The sequence below is a fragment of the Artemia sp. Qi Xiang Cuo genome, chromosome 16, assembly GCF_049724085.1.
Source record: "Artemia sp. Qi Xiang Cuo chromosome 16, ASM4972408v1, whole genome shotgun sequence".
NCBI lineage: Eukaryota > Metazoa > Arthropoda > Branchiopoda > Anostraca > Artemiidae > Artemia > Artemia sp. Qi Xiang Cuo.
In genome coordinates this window covers 46112815-46132191 of record NC_142809.1, presented here as the reverse complement: position 1 = coordinate 46132191, position 19377 = coordinate 46112815, and the positions used below count along the sequence as shown (strand labels likewise).

The 19377-nt window shown below is 38.5% G+C and overlaps 1 protein-coding gene across 1 annotated transcript in view; it reads left to right on the top strand.

Annotated features, from left to right (window-relative positions):
- LOC148942958 (cubilin-like) overlaps window positions 1–19377 on the top strand; it is a 405682-nt gene that overhangs the window by 77382 nt on the left and 308923 nt on the right. Inside the window, exon 8 of the mRNA XM_089102575.1 lies at window positions 11194–11335. Within this exon, the coding sequence (XP_088958701.1) occupies window positions 11194–11335 (142 nt within the window). The remainder of the gene's footprint in view (window positions 1–11193; window positions 11336–19377) is intronic.

Genomic DNA, 19377 nt, shown 5'->3' with positions numbered 1-19377 from the left:
AATGGATTTTCCTAGCTGTTCAAGACAAAGGACTTTAAGTTTTCTATATAGGGTTTTCTGCCAAGGCAAATCCTAGTGGTTTACGTTGTGTTTCGATCCGAGGCTCTGTTATCAGGTTTTCATGCTATTTTTATGTTACTTTGGGACGCGTTTGTCCTTTACTATGTTAATGAGCGATTCTAGAGGGCTTAGAAACTTGCTTGGTTGTTTTCCACAGTAATTGTCTTCTTTAAGATGTTCCCTTTATGGCGTCGTTTCTTCCCTTTTCTCTTTTCTTTCTCTTCACTGTGATAATGCTCCTTGATCCTATTTTTGAAAATTTTTGGTCACTACGGGCTGTAGCTAGTTCCCTACTAGGTTACAGCTACCACTAATGATGGCTCTATCATTTATTACGCATCGATTGCCATGATCTATTTAAGAACCGAAATATACAAGCAAAGTGCCACTATGACCAAATTTCCTCCTCACAGGAAATTTTCGTTGTTTCCTTTAATTAATTAAAAAAACTTTTTCCACAAAATAAGCTTTTCAAAGAAAAGTAAAGAACTCCATCAAACAAAAATGAGCAAAAGTAAAATCAAATAATCTACCGAGCGTGAAACTACCACAAATCAGCATCGCTAAATAAATGAAACCCAAAACGAATAGAAATTACTATAAATAACCGAGTCAAACTGAAGACGAGCAGAAATTAACATAATTTGGGCTCAAAACCCCTATGCCTTCCCAAGACCAGAACAAAATCTGCACTTACTGATAAAATATAAATGTTTTTACTTTTATAAATTTAATAAATGAAGTAATATTAACATTTTGATTACTACATATCAGTATATGTATATTAAACTGACAATGGACATTAATTTGTATTTTTTTCAGTAAAGTGCAAATTATGTTCGGGCCTTGAGAAAACACAGGGGTTTTGAGCCCAACTTATGTTAATTTCTGCTCGTTTGAGTTTGACTTGGTTATTTATTTTAATTTAAATAATAGGGGGTCATCATCCTAAAAGACCTAATTTCAAGAACTTTTAACTACGTTGAACAAAATTTTGATTGGATGTGTTTGGGAAAATGGTGGGCGTGAGAGGGGTGTTAGTAGCTCTCCAATCACTTTCAACTATTAAAAAAGGCACTAGCCCTTTCAATCTCCAATTGAATGAGCCCTTTTGAAGTTTCTACGACAACACTTTCAATAAAACCTTATATGCCCCAAGGGCATAACTTACAACCCTTGCCCTAAGGGATGTGGGGGGAGGGGTTTGCGATCCTTAAAGACCTAATTTCCAAAACTTTCAACTACGTTGAACAAAATGACTATCTAAAATTTTGATTGGATGTGTTTGGGGAAAAGGTGGGCGTGAGAGGGGGGTTAGTTGCCCTCAAATCACTTTCGACTATTAAAAAGGGCACTATCCCTTTGAATTTCAAATCGAATGAGTCATTTTGCAAGTTTCTACGACAAAGATTTCAATAAAAACCTTATATGCCCCCAGGGCATAACTTATAACCCTTGCCCTGAAGACTGTGGGGGAGTGTCCTGCATAATGGTATAATTTCCTGAAGTTAGAACTGCGTGGAAAAAATGGCTATCTCAAAATTTTATTGGATATGTCTGGGGAAATGGGGGGCCTGGAAGGGGTGTTAGTTGCCTTCCAATCACTTTCGACTATTAAAAAGGGCACTAGCCATTTCAATTTTTGAATCGAATGAGCCCTTTTTGAAGTTTCTACGACAACGCGTTCTATAAAAACCTTATATGCCCCCAAGGTATAGCTTGCAACCCTTGCCCTGAAGGCTGTGGGGGGGGGGGGGGGTTGTCATCCTCAAAGACCAATTTTCAGAACTTAAAACTACGTTGAATAAAATGGGTATCTCAAAATTTTGATTAGATGTGTTTAGGGAAAAGGTGGGCGTGAGAGGGGGGTTAGTTGCTCTCCAATCACTTTCGACTACTAAAAAGGGTTCTAGCCCTTTAAATTTCCAATCGAATGAGCCTTTTTTGAAGCTTCTACGACAACGCCTTCTATGAAAAACCTTACATGCCCCCAGGGCAAAACTTAAAACCCTTGCCCTGAGGGCTGAAGGTTGTGGGGGAGTGTCCTCCTCAAAAATGTATTTTCTATTTGGAAATCAACTACGCTGAACAAAATGGCTATCTCAAAATTTAGATTGGATGTTTTTGGGGGAATGCTAGGCGTGGGGGGGGGGCTTGTTGACCCTCAATCACTTTTGAATATTAAAAAGGGCACTAGCCACTCCAATTTCCAATCGAATGAGCCCTTTTCGAAGTTTTTACGACAACTCCTTCGATACGAATTGCCCTGGTATGAAAAACAAAAAACGAAAAACCAAAAAAATAAATAATACATTTTGCCAACATCGTTCTTTACTTAGGCAGCGCCATTGCGCTGCCTAGGATATACATTACGTACCAGAAAAAGCCTTTGACTTGATCTTAGCGAAAACAATTTTTATTTAATTATAATTGTAAAATTTGATACAGCCAATACCTCTTGGAATTACCTGTTTATATATCCGTAAAATTGAAACAATTAATTTGATTTCTTTGATTTAAAGTTCAGTAAATATTGATTGATATTTTTCTTTTGGATCCATTCTTTTTAAATAACTAGGACTGCAACCTCCAAATGTGTAGCCATTTTTACTGTGCCAGATGTTTTGGAACTTATCAACAACTTAGCTGCGAATCAGAATGTAGTTGCTGGTGAAAAACTAATGCTACCATCATTATTCACCTGATCAAAACGCTACTAAGCTGAACATGTTGAAGATGCAATTAATATATGTTGAAGATCCAATTATTAATATAATTAATAATTTTACGAATCAATATATCACGCAACTAATTTATTTGCGAACAAAATTGGCCAATTGAGACATAACAATTTATCACGAGATATTATCAGATGTACAGTTGACCGTTTGAAGACGTATTTTGATATTAGCTGAATTTTAAAATGATGTAGGAACCAGGGAAGATTAACACAAGGTCTGGAAATAAGCAAAACTTAATTGAGTTAGATAGTTAGTCGAGGAAATCTACCGCGGTAAACCAGAAAAAATCCTTTTCAGATTCACATTTATATGCGACTCCCGCTAAAAGTACCCAAGTAAACTCATCATTAAGTGAAATCATATATCTTTTAGGGGGTGAAATAGAACGTTCTGACCCATACGAAGGGGGAAACTCCCCAGAAATTTTTTTAATAGAACAATCCCCAGTGCGAACGGTGAAGGAAAAGCAAAATATACAACTGACTCAGAAGAATTTTTTTCCAGGTAGGAGACACCCAGATAGAGAAACAGAAATAGGAGTACAAAAATACAACGAAAAATAAGTAGACCCGGTAATATGAGAGAGCACGAAATAGAAACAGAAATAGTAATACACGAAGAAAAATTATTATATGAAAATACATGGGAAACTAGACCAACTCACCCCTCAGATGCCATGCCAAATGATGGGGAGTTGTCGATTAGAGATAATGAACATACAGAACAAAAAAAAAATATGAAACGAACAGATTCAGAAAATCAATTAAGAGTTTATAACTACAGAGGGAATCAAAGTAGACCAAACAGCAGGAATAGCAGGAGCTCAGTGTCAAGCAGGGGACAGGAAAAAGTAGTCATGTAGATATGACACAACATATATTAAATTTCAGGAGGAAGATAGAAAAGAAAGAGAGAAAGAAAGAATGGCTAGGGAACAAATAGAGGAGAAAGATAGAATGGCTAGAGAGCAGAAAGAGGAGAATGATAGAATAGCCAGAGACGCAGATGAAGAGAAAGATCGCCAAGAGTTTAGAAAAACCATGTTAGGACTAATAGAAGCCCGCTGGGGAATCCAGAGAGTGAGATTTTATCACAAATGACTTCTAGGCTATCGGATAGCCATAATAATTTCTGTAAGGATCAGTTGAGAAAGAACGAAAACTGTTAGACATTAAATGCTAATACGAAAAAACATGCTACTTCGTTGACTATGCGGGGAAATGGACCAACCTATGAAACAAAATGGGAGGCCAAGCAACCCTGTTGAAAAAATTAAATGCTTGATACTCCTGTTCAAAATGTGGGTGATCCGGAAAAATGGAATGCGGGAGCGGCTTGGCCACGCAATATTGAAAATAAGAAAAGTGAAACTGATTTTCAGAAAACAGAAAACTTTTACCGAATTTGAGCCGCTGACAATTATATATCAAGGTGAAACAGTCATTGTGACAAAGAAAAAAGAGAAGAAACTTATCGTATGCGCTATTCCTCGTAAAGTTCAGAGATTTTTTGTACAATATGAAAAACCAAATGTGGGAATCCAATTCCCATTTGAAGGAGATTTATTTAATACTACAACAAAAGAACATAAAACTAGAAGGGAGAAAAGAAATATTAAACAAAATACAATAAAAACATGCAGTCAAAGATGGTGGACACTGGAGTCCAATTCAAATTTAATGACTATTTATTTTGTGTGATTGAAAAGTTGAGGAAAGTGAAAAAGAACAAAGAAATGCAAAAAAGAGACAACATTTTCGGATTCAGCCTGCAGTGGCGGAAAATAGAATTTTAAGAGAATTACAAAATGACGAGACTAAAAGAGCTTAAGGGAAACCAAAAGGTCCATGGCCCTTTGCGAATAAAACAAAATGGTCATAAAATTCGGTTAAACAACCTACAACGGATTGTGGAAAAGTTGGGAGACATTGAATGTTGGATGGGATTAGAAAAGCTTTGAAAGGAATCTGAATCAGATTTTGAAATTGAAGGTGATGCGTCACAGGCTTTCGATATAATGAGTTCTATTGTCCAACTGATTTTTGATAAAAACATGCCCAGTTAGAATAGTCAAGCATAGAAAACCTGAACCCCGTAAACCACGGGTCGGCAACCCACGGCCCGTGGGCCGCATGCGGCCCGTGAGGCTTATTGGTGCGGCCCGCAAGACCCTCACCGCAACGCACCTGATGGACCATATTACTCACCATATCAATACACAACGAACTGAAAGGGGGTGCCATCTAGCAATATTTGAGATTATCAACCCAAAGGAGGTTTTGCTCTTTCATGAGAGGCAGCTATCCCTTGGTTAAGATCCCCTGCGGGGTGTTTTAAAAGAGTGGCAGTTCCTTCAGCATACTACTGGTGGGCCAGTTGTGATCCCTTTACCGAGGCCTTGCCTTTCCAGTCTTCAATCTCATCTTCAATTGAAATCGGCGTTTGTTCTTTATACAATTGTTGTAGGGATGGGACCCAGAATGAAAAGACTAGTGGTTTTCCCGGACTTTTAGCTGTTTTCCCTGCACGTCTATCGTTTTCACAGGCCTTTGCATTATCGGCCATGGATTATCTCAAATTATGCCAGGGGTTAATTTGCGTTTTAATTGAGATGTAGTGTTACTTTCACCGTTGGTGATTAAGAGGCCAGTTTAGCCAATTTTTCTTGATGGCTGGCATCATCGGATGTGCCAGAGCCTGGTTCTACGCTTCTCCCAAAGATAAATTCGTGAGAGCGGGAAAATTTAAATTGAATGAGGCTTAGCACGATTTGGTTCCACCAGGTTGTGGATTCAGGGGTTGGTATTCACTCTGGCTTGGCCAGAAGATTGTTTAACTGGATTGGCACTATTATTTGCTGCTAAATCCGGAGCCATGCTGTGGAAGCAGCAACACGGATGCTGGTGGAAAAAAGAGGGCATATGGAAATTGTAAAGTTGATGTTCAACTTTTATCTTTGTAATAGACTACCAGCAATGCACGGGGGTGGTCATTTATCTTACGAGGGGAGGTAATGGAGATCACCGGCCCTTTAGAGGTTTTCTGAGTTCAGGGTGTTGGAATAGGTTTGAAATTTAATGTTAAGAATACTAAGTCGCTAAAGATAGGATTAGGTGAAGGTGGAAAGGGGATGTTGGGTAGCAAGAAGATTGACCAAGGGGACAACTTAACTTACCTAAGTAGCATCATAGTCAGCGCTATAGCGCTGCCTAAGTAAAGAGTGATATGGGCACAGTGTATTATTTAATTATCATGTTTATTATTTTCTTATAGACCAGGACATTTATATTAGAATTAGTTATCGTAGAAACTTCGAAAGAGCTCATTCAATTGGAAATTGAGAGGGCTAGTACCTTTTCTAATAGTCAAAAGCGATTGGGGGAATCAATCCTCCCCACGCCCATCATTTCACCAAACACATCCAATCAAAATGTTGAGATAGCCATTTTGTTAAGCGTAGTTGACAGGTCTGGAAAAAATGTCTTTGAAGATAACACCCCCCCCCCCAACAGTCCTCGGGACAAGGGTTGTAAGTCATAGCCTGGGGGCATATAAGGTTTTCATAGAAAGGATGATCAAATATAAACTTCAAAGGGGACTCATTGGATTAATCAGAAGCTCTAGTGCCCTTTTTAAGACTGAAAATGATCTGAGAGAAGATATTTGGAAAAAAGGCTGTATATGTGTATGCAACCGAATTTCAAAAGTATGAACTATGACATTGTTTTCTATGACTATTTGTCAGTATGTCATTGTCACTATGACTATGAAATTTGTTTGATATTGATCCTGAATGCTGGTGATTAAATCCATAATCCAGTCAAAATTGATGATCTAAATTCAGCCGAAACTCCAAATACCAACGACCCTGTTTTGCAAGAATTAGTTTTAAAGTTGATAATTCAAAATCTGTACGGAGTGGAGTAAATTTCAGATTCCATATGTGTGACAAATAAAAATGGAAAACTGCAATGCCGCTTCTGTTTTCCAATGTAATTCATAGAAGTTATATCTCTAGCAGATGATGAAAAACCAGAATATTGTCATCGTTGTGAGCCCGAATAAATTGAATATGGATTGATAGTTTAACATAAATATACTAATATTCATTCCTAAAAATCTTAATAGTTTTGGATTTGTTTAAGTTAAAAAAGGGGAAAACATTTAAAATGTGTTTTTTTTTTCCAGTAAAGTGCAAAGTATGCTCTGGTCTTTAGAAGACAAGGGGAGCGTGCCCTACTCCTCTTAGTTTCTGCTCGTTTTGAGTTCTGCTCGGCTATTAATTGCATTTTCTGTTCGTTTAGGGTCTCATTTATACTTTGATGGTGATTTCTTGTAGTTTACGCTTGGAAATTTATTCTACTTTATTTCTGCTCATTTTTGATTTAATATAGCTCTTTACTGTTCTTTCAAAAACTTCTTTTGTGGCAAAATTTTTATTGAATTAATTTCTGCTTGTTTTTCATTGGCATAGTATTTTTCACTGGTAAATAAAATCTCTATTTTTGGCTTATTATTTATATGTTGGACTGTATTTTTAACAATTTTTAACACGCCTTTTCAAAAATATGGACACACATAATATCCCTTGATTTGGTTTTACACCTCCTCAAGCTTCCCTGAAAAATCAAACTTAACACCCTTCATAAAACATTTTATCCCTGCTAATTTGACAACCTGGGTGCACTTACACACTTTTGATTTTGTTCAGTTGTAAGAACAGGGGTAGTAATAGTAGTATCCCTGAAATTATTGAACCTCCTCCACAGGAGAAAATAATTATTTACTTTCCCTAGACATGTATGTGTATTGTTTTAGAGTTATAAATGTTGGTCATCCTTCTAAGCGATTCAACTGCTCTTGATGCAATTCCAGCCTAATATTTTTCTCTCATTAGAAGATGATTGGTCAAGTTTGAGTGAAAAGAAGACTAGAAAAAAAATATGCAACTGAAAAGAAATTAAAAGAGTTAGAAGAGTGAGACAACTGTCAAATGACGAGAAAATCTTATAAGCAGTGGCGTTGTTTGGGGGGAGAAAGGAAAATCAGTTGCCCTCCCAAGAATTTGGAGAAAAAAAATTAAATAGCCCATGTCCCTTGACTCTCCGGATATGAACTCCTCCTTTCCCTTCCCCCACCAATGAGAATGCTGGAGTTAAGCTCCTGCCTATAAGGATGGAACTGTCATTTGTTTTCGATACCAAAAAAAAATATGCGCTTTAATACATACAATAATGACTTGTCCTAATTACTAATTTAGATAAGCTACTACCCAATTAAAAAGGGGTTTTGTTAACTCACTAGTTGAAAGTTAGTATAATACTTTGACCACAAATAGTTCAAAACGAGTTTGTCTCTGAGCAGCTCAAATGGTTTGGCTAAAACACGAAAAAGACAGCATTTCTTGGCCCATCATTTATGTAATTTTTATGGAGAAGGAAGAATAGTCTCAGGAGCAATCAAATAATTAGCAAGGAAATACAATATATTATTACTCACTTTTATTGGCGATTTAAGCTAAAGCAGCTTTTGCAAAACGGTATTTTTTACACTAGGCTACCGCTAAAATTCGTGAAGTCATCAGAACCATCTTCTTAAATAGTCAAAATCATCATAAACTAAATCCTATAGACTGAATTTTTGAAAGGGAGATGGAGACTCAAAATCTGATTAGGTGTGAAAGCAGGCTCGGATTTAGAGCTTTGACACTTCTAGGCCCAAGCATTTTAGCCGCTCCGTATTCATACCATAGGGGGGAGGGTCAATTTTCCTTAAGATTAAATAAAAAAAAAACTAGTTTTTATAACAGACAGTCAGAAACGGGTTTGAAACAAAAAGCAAACAGAAATTATTATGTGTGTTAAGTGGGCTGTCCCATCCTAATTGCCTTACTCTTTAAACTAAAGTTTTTTATTGTTTTAAAAAACAAAGTTCCGTGACAGATTCAAACTTTAGTGTAAAGAGCGAGGTGTTGAAGAAGGGACAACCCCTTATATATACGGAATAAGATCTGTTCATTTTAAGTTTCAATGTTACTCCTTACTTTCAGTTAAAAAAAACTTGTTTTTTCTATTTAACTTCTGAACATTTTTGAACGAATGCAGTTTCGATTTAGGATCACCTTGCGTGAATAATTAAAACGAAATTTGCACATTAATTTTACTTTTTCAGGTAAATGGCTTTCTCAAAATTTTTTTCTGACGTAACTTACGAATTAACTTACGTAACGAACTTCTATATTCGTATGTTTTATTACGTATATTAGGGAGTTTGCCCCCTAGGCGATGCCTTGCTCTTTACGCTAAAGTTCGAATTTTATTCGAATTACAAACCTCTGAATCACAAGGGCCGGTTAAATGGAATAGATAGCTCTTTTGAAAGTACTAAAAAAACTTTAGCGAAATGGGCGAGGTATTGACTAAAACTTAAGACCCCCTCATATGCGTAATAAATCTGTTCGTTTTAAGTTTTAATGTTGCTCCCTACTTTCAGTTGAAAAAAATATTTTTTTTTAATTTAATTTCTGATCGTTTTTTAAATAATGCCGGAAAATCCGGCTTCCTCTTCATAGAAATGTCCCTTCCCCCAAGGAAACATCCTCCATGGACTGATCCTTCCCGTAACCCCCTTCTCCGACCCCCCCCATCAGAAAAAATCCCTCCTGAAACGTCTTTATACTTCCCATTAACCAATACTATATGTAAACAATGGGTAAAGTTCATAACTTCCAGCCCTTCCCCCGGGAACTGCGGGGGATAAAGTCATCCTCAAAAACATATTTATTAGATTTCGACTATGCTGAATAAAATAGCTATCTCAAAATTTTGATTGGGTGACTTTGGGAAAAGAATGAGCGTGGGAGGGGGCCAAGTTGCCCTCCAATTTTTTTGGTCACTTAAAAAGGGAACTAGAACTTTTAATTTCTGTTCAAATGAGCCATCTTACGATATTCTAGGACTACTGGATCGATAAAATCACCCCTGGAAAAAAAAAAAAAAAAAAAAAAAAAAACCCAACCGTGACCTTTCTTCTGACAAAAAATGCAAAATTCCACTTTTTTGCAGATAGGAGCTTGAAACTTCCGCAGCAGGGATTTCTGATACGCTGAATCCGATGGTCTGATTTTCATTAAAGTTCAATGACTTTTTGTGGGTGTTTCCCCCTTATTACGAAAATAAGGCAAATTCTCTCAGGCATGTAACTTTTGATGGATTGAACTAAACTTAATGAAACTTATATATTTGAAATCAGCATAAAATTTTGATTCTATTGATGTATCTATGACTATCAAAATTCTGGTTTTTAGAGTTTCGGTTACTATTGAGTCGGGTCGCTCTTTACTTACAGTTCGTTACCACGAACTGTTTGAAAATAATCTTTATGATGACAAATTTTATTTTATTGCAAAATAATATCACTTATTATAATAATTGGAGAATCAAATTTTTGTATGTTGGGCGTATTGAGTAAATTAAATAAACCAACAAGGTATTGGAAATAAGATTAATCCTCTGGTAGATAGCAAGACATGAATACATATACGCATTATACATTCTTTTGCTAGTAGAACTAGTAGAACTATCTTCAAAGCCAATTGTTAAAGTTTTGCTCCTTGCTTTTTTTTTTGTGTGAAGGTGTTTATTCTCCTGTGCAATGTGTGGCAGGCACACTAAGAACTAATCTTAAGGTTATGTCATTATTTGAATAGATGTCAACAAGGCATCAAAATGACGCAAAACTTTGCTAACGTCAGTTAATCATACTTTTGTTTTCTGTATCAGTATTTTGTACCAAGAAGGGTTTCAAATGTAAACATTCCTCTACAATGTTAGGCTCAAAATTGTTGTGATAATACCTCGATAGCTCACTTGCATGCTTCGTGTTTCCCGAGGCGTGATTTACGCGGCGATGGAGTGCACCTGACACTTAAACGATAAATAAATCACTGTTCAAGTGATCGAAATATCCAGTATATTTTTTATTTCTATTCGAACTGTAATTTATCGAAATAATTTATTGTGATATGTGATAATTTATTGCACTCCCTAGCATTGCACTCCCCTCGATCCAGGCCAATTGGGCCTATTGGTAAATACTGGCCATCGTGAAAGGCTTTCAGAATTTCAAGAATCTCCAAAATTTCAGAATTAGTTGATTACTCATCCCAATATTTCATTTTGCTGCTGCTAATCTGATTTTCTCTACCCTAAAATAATTTTACGCAACAAAAAAGTAAAGCTCGACTGTAGCTGACTCTGCCTGTGTTATAAACACAAGGTGCTCTGTAAGATTACAAAGGTAATGTTAAAGTTTTGTGCCAGGGTGAAAGGTGCTCGGTGTCCAGTGAAAGTACTAAAGCCTTGAATTTTCCCTTACGGTATGATCTTTTAAGGGTTGGAAGAGCTCTAGTAACGCTCCAGCATGTATCGTGGATGTTGATGAGTGCCAATCTCCAAAGCCACCATGCTCAGTGGCACCATTGGTTCAATGCCTCAACATACCTGGATCATATATGTGTGGTCCCTGTCCCCAAGGTAAGCTTCTTTTTCTTCTATTATCCCTATTTTTGAAATAACTTTCTTTAAGTTATATTTTTGTGCGATCTTACCAATCTTACCAACCTTACAAGAGGGTAAATGCGGGTAACTTCTTCAGACAATCTTAAATAATGGGAAATGAATTAATATACAAATGATGTTAGAGAGCTTATGTGTACTATTACTCCAAACTGTAAAGATGTTTAGCCTAAACAGTTTTTTTAGACACAGTACTTGTACTATCTTAAATAATTTAATAGGAATCAAAATAGTCATTGACTGATACTACTACTGCTACTAGACACAGCCACGCAAGCTCCTCCTCTACCCCAATCTATTTAAAGCCTCCCTTTTTACACCTTCCCAAGAAGTTCCCATTTCCTTTAAATCTTTCTTTATGACGTCCTCCCGCCCCAGACGAGGACTACCTGCTTTCCATTTAGCCATAGATGGTTGGCCGAAAAGAACAATCTTCGGCAATCTGTAATCCTTCATCAGCACAACGTGTCTTAGCCACCTCAACCTTTTTTTCATTATAGCCCTAGAGAGCGGTATTGAACCACATTTTTCGTACAGCATATTGTTTGAAATACGGTCAGTCAGCCGGGTACCCAGAACAATACTTAAGCAATTTCTCTGGAAAACATCTAGCAAATCTTCATTCGCTTTTCAGAGCGCCCATGCTTCAGAGCCATATTTGACCACTGTCATCACTGTAGCTTCTAATATTCTAATCTTGGTTTACAGACTTATCTTCTTATTCTTCCAAACTTTTTTTTAACTGTGAAAAAACACCCTAAGCCATGGCTATTCTACTTTTAACATCTTCACTGCTCCCACCATCTTTACTAATAATACTACCAAGGTAAGTGAAGCTGCCCACCTGATCAATAGTAGAAGGGCCTTATTGACTCCCATTGCTCACCCCTGCTGCCACCTACAATTTTTTTTGCACCCCAAATAAGGGCATAGCCTCCCTAGGGAGAAAGATTACGTAATGGGGTCAATGACCTCTTTTTCCAAGGTCGAGTTATTTGTTGTTTCTATGTGTAATAACTCGGGGGGCGAAGGTTGCATCTGTGCAGTGAATTCTAACGGGAACAGTGTTATTGATCTAGAACTCGAAGGGAAAGTGGATCTCAGAGAAATTGATTGCGTAATCGAAGGGGAAGTGAATTTCCGTGAACTTGATTTACATAATCGCTAGGGGAAATTATTGATTCACAAAGGGGGGAATTAAGAAACATTAAGGCTTCTTTAATCTTAGGTCTGAGGAAGGGGGAATTAAGAAACAAACATGGCTTCATTGTTGTTTGGTTAGCTTAACCTGAGAAATAGCACCTGTGAACTTGATTTACATAATCGCTAGGGGAAATTATTGATTCACGAAGGGGAGAATTAAGAAACATTAAGGCTTCTTTAATCTTAGGTCTGAGGAAGGGGGAATTAAGAAACAAACATGGCTTCATTGTTGTTTGGTTAGCTTAACCTGAGAAATAGCACCTGTGAACTTGATTTACATAATCGCTAGGGGAAATTATTGATTCACGAAGGGGAGAATTAATAAACATTAAGGCTTCTTTAATCTTAGGTCTGAGGGATAAACATTCTTTAGGACAGAGAGAAAAATTAATATTCTATTTTTAAATAGGGCTTCATTGATCTTTAGTGTCAGGAATCATAATTGACATCACATGCTATCTTGGAATTATGCGGGAGTCTAAAGAGATAGAAATTCTATTTTTAAATACGGCTTCACGGAGCTTTAAGTCGGAGAGATAAATTGATATTCTAACGAAACCCTAATAGTTTAGCTAGGAAAATTTATGAGATGAAGAGATTAACGTAGGAAAGGGTTTCCTAGAAATTTGAAATGCGTTAGCGCAGAGATGCCAAACAAAGGGAACACGCTGAAATTACGTTTAGGGATTATTTGGGTGAAACCCTTTTATCCATTTTATGGGATTATTTTGGCGAAACAGTTTGAGCCATTTGAAAGAAGATTTTAAGAAAGGTTTTAGAAGAGAATTTGAGGGTGAAACTCTGTGGTCGTTATAATACACAAGTTCCATTTGAACAGTGTTGTGAGGTCCTCTACCCCAACCCCAAAGGGTTCCGATCCCCCCCCCCAACCCCCCAGGTAGCCCCCGGTACGCAAATGTCCCCCAAGCTCCCAAAGAGCCCCAGCCCCCCAAACGCCCTCCTCAGACCCTCAAAGGCCCTCCTCTGGTCCTCAAAGGGCCCCCGGACACCCAAAGAGCCCCCCGGACCACAGAGGCCCTCCCCCGGTCCTCAACGGTCCCCCGGGCTCCCAAAGAGCCACCGGCGCCCCCAAAGGCCCACCCAGACCCCCAAAGGCCATCCCCGGGCCCCCCAAAGGACCATCGAGCTCCCAAAGGACCAACGGGCTCCCAAAGCCCCAACACCGGCCCCAAAGGTCTCCCAAGGTCCCATAGGGCCCCCGCCCCCCAAACGCCCTCCTCAGACCCTCAAAGGACATCCCCGGCCCCCCCCCCCACAGGCCCATCGAGCTCCCAAAGGACCAACGGGTCCCAAAGGCCCTCCACCGGTCCCCAAATGTCCCCCAGGCACCCAAAGGCCCTCCTTGTGCCACAAAGGCCCCCCAAGCTCCCAAAGGGCCACCGACGCCCCCAAAGGCCCACCCAGACCCCCAAAGGACACCTCCGGGCCCCCCAAAGGCCCATCGAGCTTCCAAAGGACCAACGGACCCCCAAAGGCCCTCCCCTGGCCCCCAAATGTCTCTCCGGACCCCCAAAGGCCCTCCCTGTGCCCCAAAGGCCCACCGGTCCCCAAATGTCCCTCCGGCCCCCCAAAGGCCCTCCCGGTGCCCCCCCCCCGGGGCCCCGGCGTTCGGTGGGGTGTGTTGTCTGTAACCGATGTTTTGGGGTGTGTAGTTTGCTACTTAAGGCTTTTCTGTGCTAAGGTTTACGAGTATTTCCTAGGGGAATGTTGTCTGAAACCAATAGTTTGGGATGTGTAGTTTGCTATTTTTGACTTTTCTGAGCTAGGTTTCTTAGTCTTTCGTTGGTGTATGTTGACTGAAACCGATGATTTGGGATATGTAGTTGCTATTTTTGACTTTTCTGAGCTGGATTTCTTAGTCTTTCATAGGTGTGTGTTGTCTGAAACCTATGATTTGGGATGGGTTGATTGCTAATTTTGACTTTTCTGAGCTGGATTTCTTAGCCTTTCATAGGTGTTTGTTGTCTGAAACCTATAGTTTGGGATGACTAGTTTGCTATTTTTGACTTTTCTGAGCTAGGTTTCTTAGCCGTTCATAGGTGAGTGTTGTCTAAAACCTATGATTTGGGATATGTAATTTGCTATTTCCGACTTTTCATAACCGGATTTCTTAGTCTTTCGTAGATGTGTGGTGTCTGAAACCTATGATTTAGGATGTGTGGGTTGCTATTTTCTGACATTTCTGAGCTGGATTTCTTAGCCATTCGTAGGTGTGTGTTGACTGAAACCTACGATTTGGGATGGTTAATTTTCTATTTTTGACTTTTCTGAGCTGGATTTCTTAGCCATTCGTAGGTGTGTGTTGACTGAAGCCGATGATTTGGGAGGTATAGTTTGCTTTTTGGAATTTTCAGAGCTCTGATTCTTAGTCACTCATAGGTGTTTGTTGTCTGAAACTTCGAGTTTGGGATGTCTAGTTTGCTATTTCAGACTTTTCTGAGCTAAGCTTTCTTAGTATTTCTTAGGTGAATGCTGTCTGAAACCTATAGTTTGGGATATGTAAATTACTATTTCGGGCTTTTCGGAGTTGGATTTCTTAGTCTTTCATAGGTGTGTGGTGTCTGAAACCTATGATTTGGGAATGTGTAATTTGCTATTTTCGACTTTTCTGAGCTAGGTTTCTTAGCCTTTCATAGGTATGTGTTGTCAGAACATTATGATTTGGGATGTGTAGTTTGCTATTTCAGGCTTTTCTGAGCTAAGATTTTATAGTATTTCGTAGGTGAATGTTGTCTGAAACCAATAGTTTGGGATGTGTAGTTTGCTATTTTGACTTTTCTGAGCTAGGTTTCTTAGTCTTTCGTTGGTGTGTGTTGACTGAAACCTATGATTTGGGATATGTAGTTTGCTATTTTTGACTTTTCTGAGCTGGATTTCTTAGTCTTTCATAGGTGTGTGTTGTCTGAAACCTATGATTTGGGATGGGTTGATTTCTAATTTTGACTTTTCTGAGATGGATTTCTTAGACTTTCATAGGTGTTTGTTGTCTGAAACCTATAGTTTGGGATGACTAGTTTGCTATTTTTGACTTTTCTGAGCTAGGTTTCTTAGCCGTTCATAGGTGAGTATTGTCTGAAACCTATGATTTTGGATATGTAATTTGCTATTTTTGACCTTTCATAACCGAAGTTCTGAGTCTTTCATAAGTGTGTGGTGTCTGAAACCTATGATTTGGGGTGAGTGGGTTGCTATTTTTTTACTTTTCTGAGAAGGATTTAATAGAAATTCGTAGGTGTGTGTTGACTGAAACCTATGATTTGGGATGGTTAATTTGCTATTTTCGACTTTTCTGAGCTAGATTTCTTAGCCTTTCATAGGTGTGTCCTTTCAGAAAATTATGATTTGGGAGATATAGTGTGCTTTTTAGACTTTTCAGAGCTAGGATTCTTAGTCACTCATAGGTGTTTGTTGTCTGAAACTTTGAGTTTGGGATGAGTACTTGGCTATTTCAGACTTTTCTAAGCTAAGGTTTCTTAGTATTTCTTAGGTGAATGCAGTCTGAAACTTATGATTTGGGATATGTAAATTACTATTTCAGGCTTTTCTGAGTTGGATTTCTTAGTCTTTCATAGGTGTGTGTTGTCTGAAACCTATGATTTGGGATGGGTGGATTGCTACTTTTGACTTGTCTGAGCTGGATTTCTTAGCCTTTCATAGGTGTTTATTGTCTGAATCCTATAGTTTGGGATGAGTAGTTTTCTATTTTTGACTTTTCGGAGCTAGGTTTCTTAGACGTTCATAGGTGAATGTTGTCTGAAACCTATGATTTGTGATATATACATTAATATTTCGGGCTTTTCTGAATTGGATTTCTTAGTCTTTCGTTGGTGTGTGTTAACTGAAACATATGATTTGTGATGGGTGGTTTGATACTTTTGACTTTTTTGAGCTAGATTTCTTAGTCTTTCGTTGGTGTGTTTTGTCTGAAACCTATAGTTTGGGATGACTAGTTTGCTATTTTTGACTTTTCTGAGCTAGATTTCTTAGCCTTTCATAGGTGTGTCATTTCAGAAACCTATGATTTGGGTTATGTAGTTTGCTATTTTTGACTTTTCTTGGCTGGATTTATTAGACTTTCATAGGTGTGTGTTGACTGAAACCTATAATTGAGATGAGTGGTTTGCTATTTTTGTCTTTTCTGAGATAGTTTTCTTCACACAAAAACTCACACACACACACACACACAAACAAACACCAACAATTACACAAACACAAACTTAAAAACTATCACACTCACAATATAACTAACAAAAACACTTACACACACACACACACAAAAACTTACACACACACGCAAAAACATACAACCACACGCAAAAACTTACATGCACACAAAAACTTACATGTACACAAAAACTTACACACACAAAAACTTACACACACTCAAAAACAATAACACACACACAAAAAAACTTACACACACACACTAAAACTTAAGCACACACACACACACACACACACACACACACACACACACACATACACACAAAAAACTTACACAAGAACACGAAAACTTACATGCACATAAAATCTTACATGCACACAAAAACTTACACACACACAAAATCTTACACGCACACACAAAAACTTACACACACACACGAAAACTTACACACACACACGAAAACTTACACACACACACACAAAAACTTACACACCCACACATGAAAACTTACACACACACACACACAAAAACTTACACACACACATGCCAAAACTTACACGCACACAAAACTTACACACACACACACACACAAAAACTTACACATGCACACGAAAACTTACATGCACACAAAAACTTACATGCACACAAAACACACACACACACACACACACACACACACACACACACACACACACACACACACACACACACACACACACACACACACACACACACACACACACACACACACACACACACACACACACACACACACACACACACACACACACACACACACACACACACACACACACACACACACACACACACACACACACACAAACACACAAACAAAAACACACACACAACAAAACAAAAAAACACAAACACAAAAAAACACAAAAAAAAAACTCACACACACACACACACACACAAACGAAAACTTACACACACACGCCAAAACTTACACACACACAAAAACTTACACACACACACACACACACAAAACTTACACATGCACATGAAAACTTACATGCACACAAACCTACATGCACACAAAAACTTACACACACACACACACACACACACACACACACACACACACACACACACAACACACACACACACGCAAAACTTGCACACACACACACACACACACACACACACACACAAAACATACACACACACACAACAAAACTCACACACACACGCACAAAACTTACACACACACACAAAACTTACACACACACACACACACACACACACACACACAAAAACACACACACAAAACATACACACACACACACACACACACACAAACTTACACACACACACACACAAACTTACACCCACACACACAAAGCTTAGACACACAAAAACTTACACACACACACAAAACTTACACACAAATGCAAAAACTTACATGAACACAAAAACTTACATGCACACACAAACTACACACACACAAAAACTTACACACACACACAAAAACTTACACACACACACAAAAAAATACACACACAAAAACTTACACACACACACACACACACACACACACACACACACACACACACACACACACACACACACACACACACACACACACACACACACACACACACACACACACACACACAAACACACACACACACACACACACAAAAACTCTCACACACACACACACACACACACACACACACACACCGCCACACCCACACACACCCACCCACACAAACACACACACACACACACACACTTACACATGCACACAAAAACTTACATGCAAACAAAAACTTACACACACACACACACACACGTCAAAACTTACACACACAAAAGCTTAGACACACAAAAACTTACACACACACACACACAAAAACTTACACCCACAAAAGCTTAGACACACAAAAACTTACACACACTCACAAAAACTTACACACACACACAAAATCTTAAACACACACACACGAAAACTTACGCACACACACAAAAACTTACACACACACACGCCAAAACTTACACACACACAAAAACTTACACACTTACCATATCACAGTTACATTGTCTTAATTTTTCAAATTTCATTTTGAATTTCTGTCGTGAAATGCAAGAGTTGGAATATTTCAGTAGTGACTTGTTGTGCTGTACCTTCTCACAGTTACATTCTCTTGATTTTTCGAAGTTCATTTTGAATTTCTGTCATGAAATGCAAGAGTTGGAAAATTGTGGTCTTAGTCCACCAGCCCGAATGGTGGAAATCCACTAGTTCAGAATTTGGGTCCCAGTCCACAAGCCTGAACGGTGGAAATTCACTAGCTCGGAATTGGGGTCTTAGTCTACCAGCCTGAATGGTGGAACTCCACTAGCTCACTAGTGGGGTCTCAGCCCACTAGTCTGAATGATGGAAATTCACTGTTTAAGTTAAGTTAGGTTAACTTATCTTGAGCACTCCGGATAACTTATCCTAACCTTTTCCGGCGAGTATGGTTAGGTTAGACTAGATTAAGTTAGGTTAGGTTAAGTTAGGTTAGGTTAGCCCATGTACGCTTAACTTAGGTTAGCTTAGGTTTGGTGAGAGACAGGCAAAAAGTTAGGTGTATGATTAGGTTAG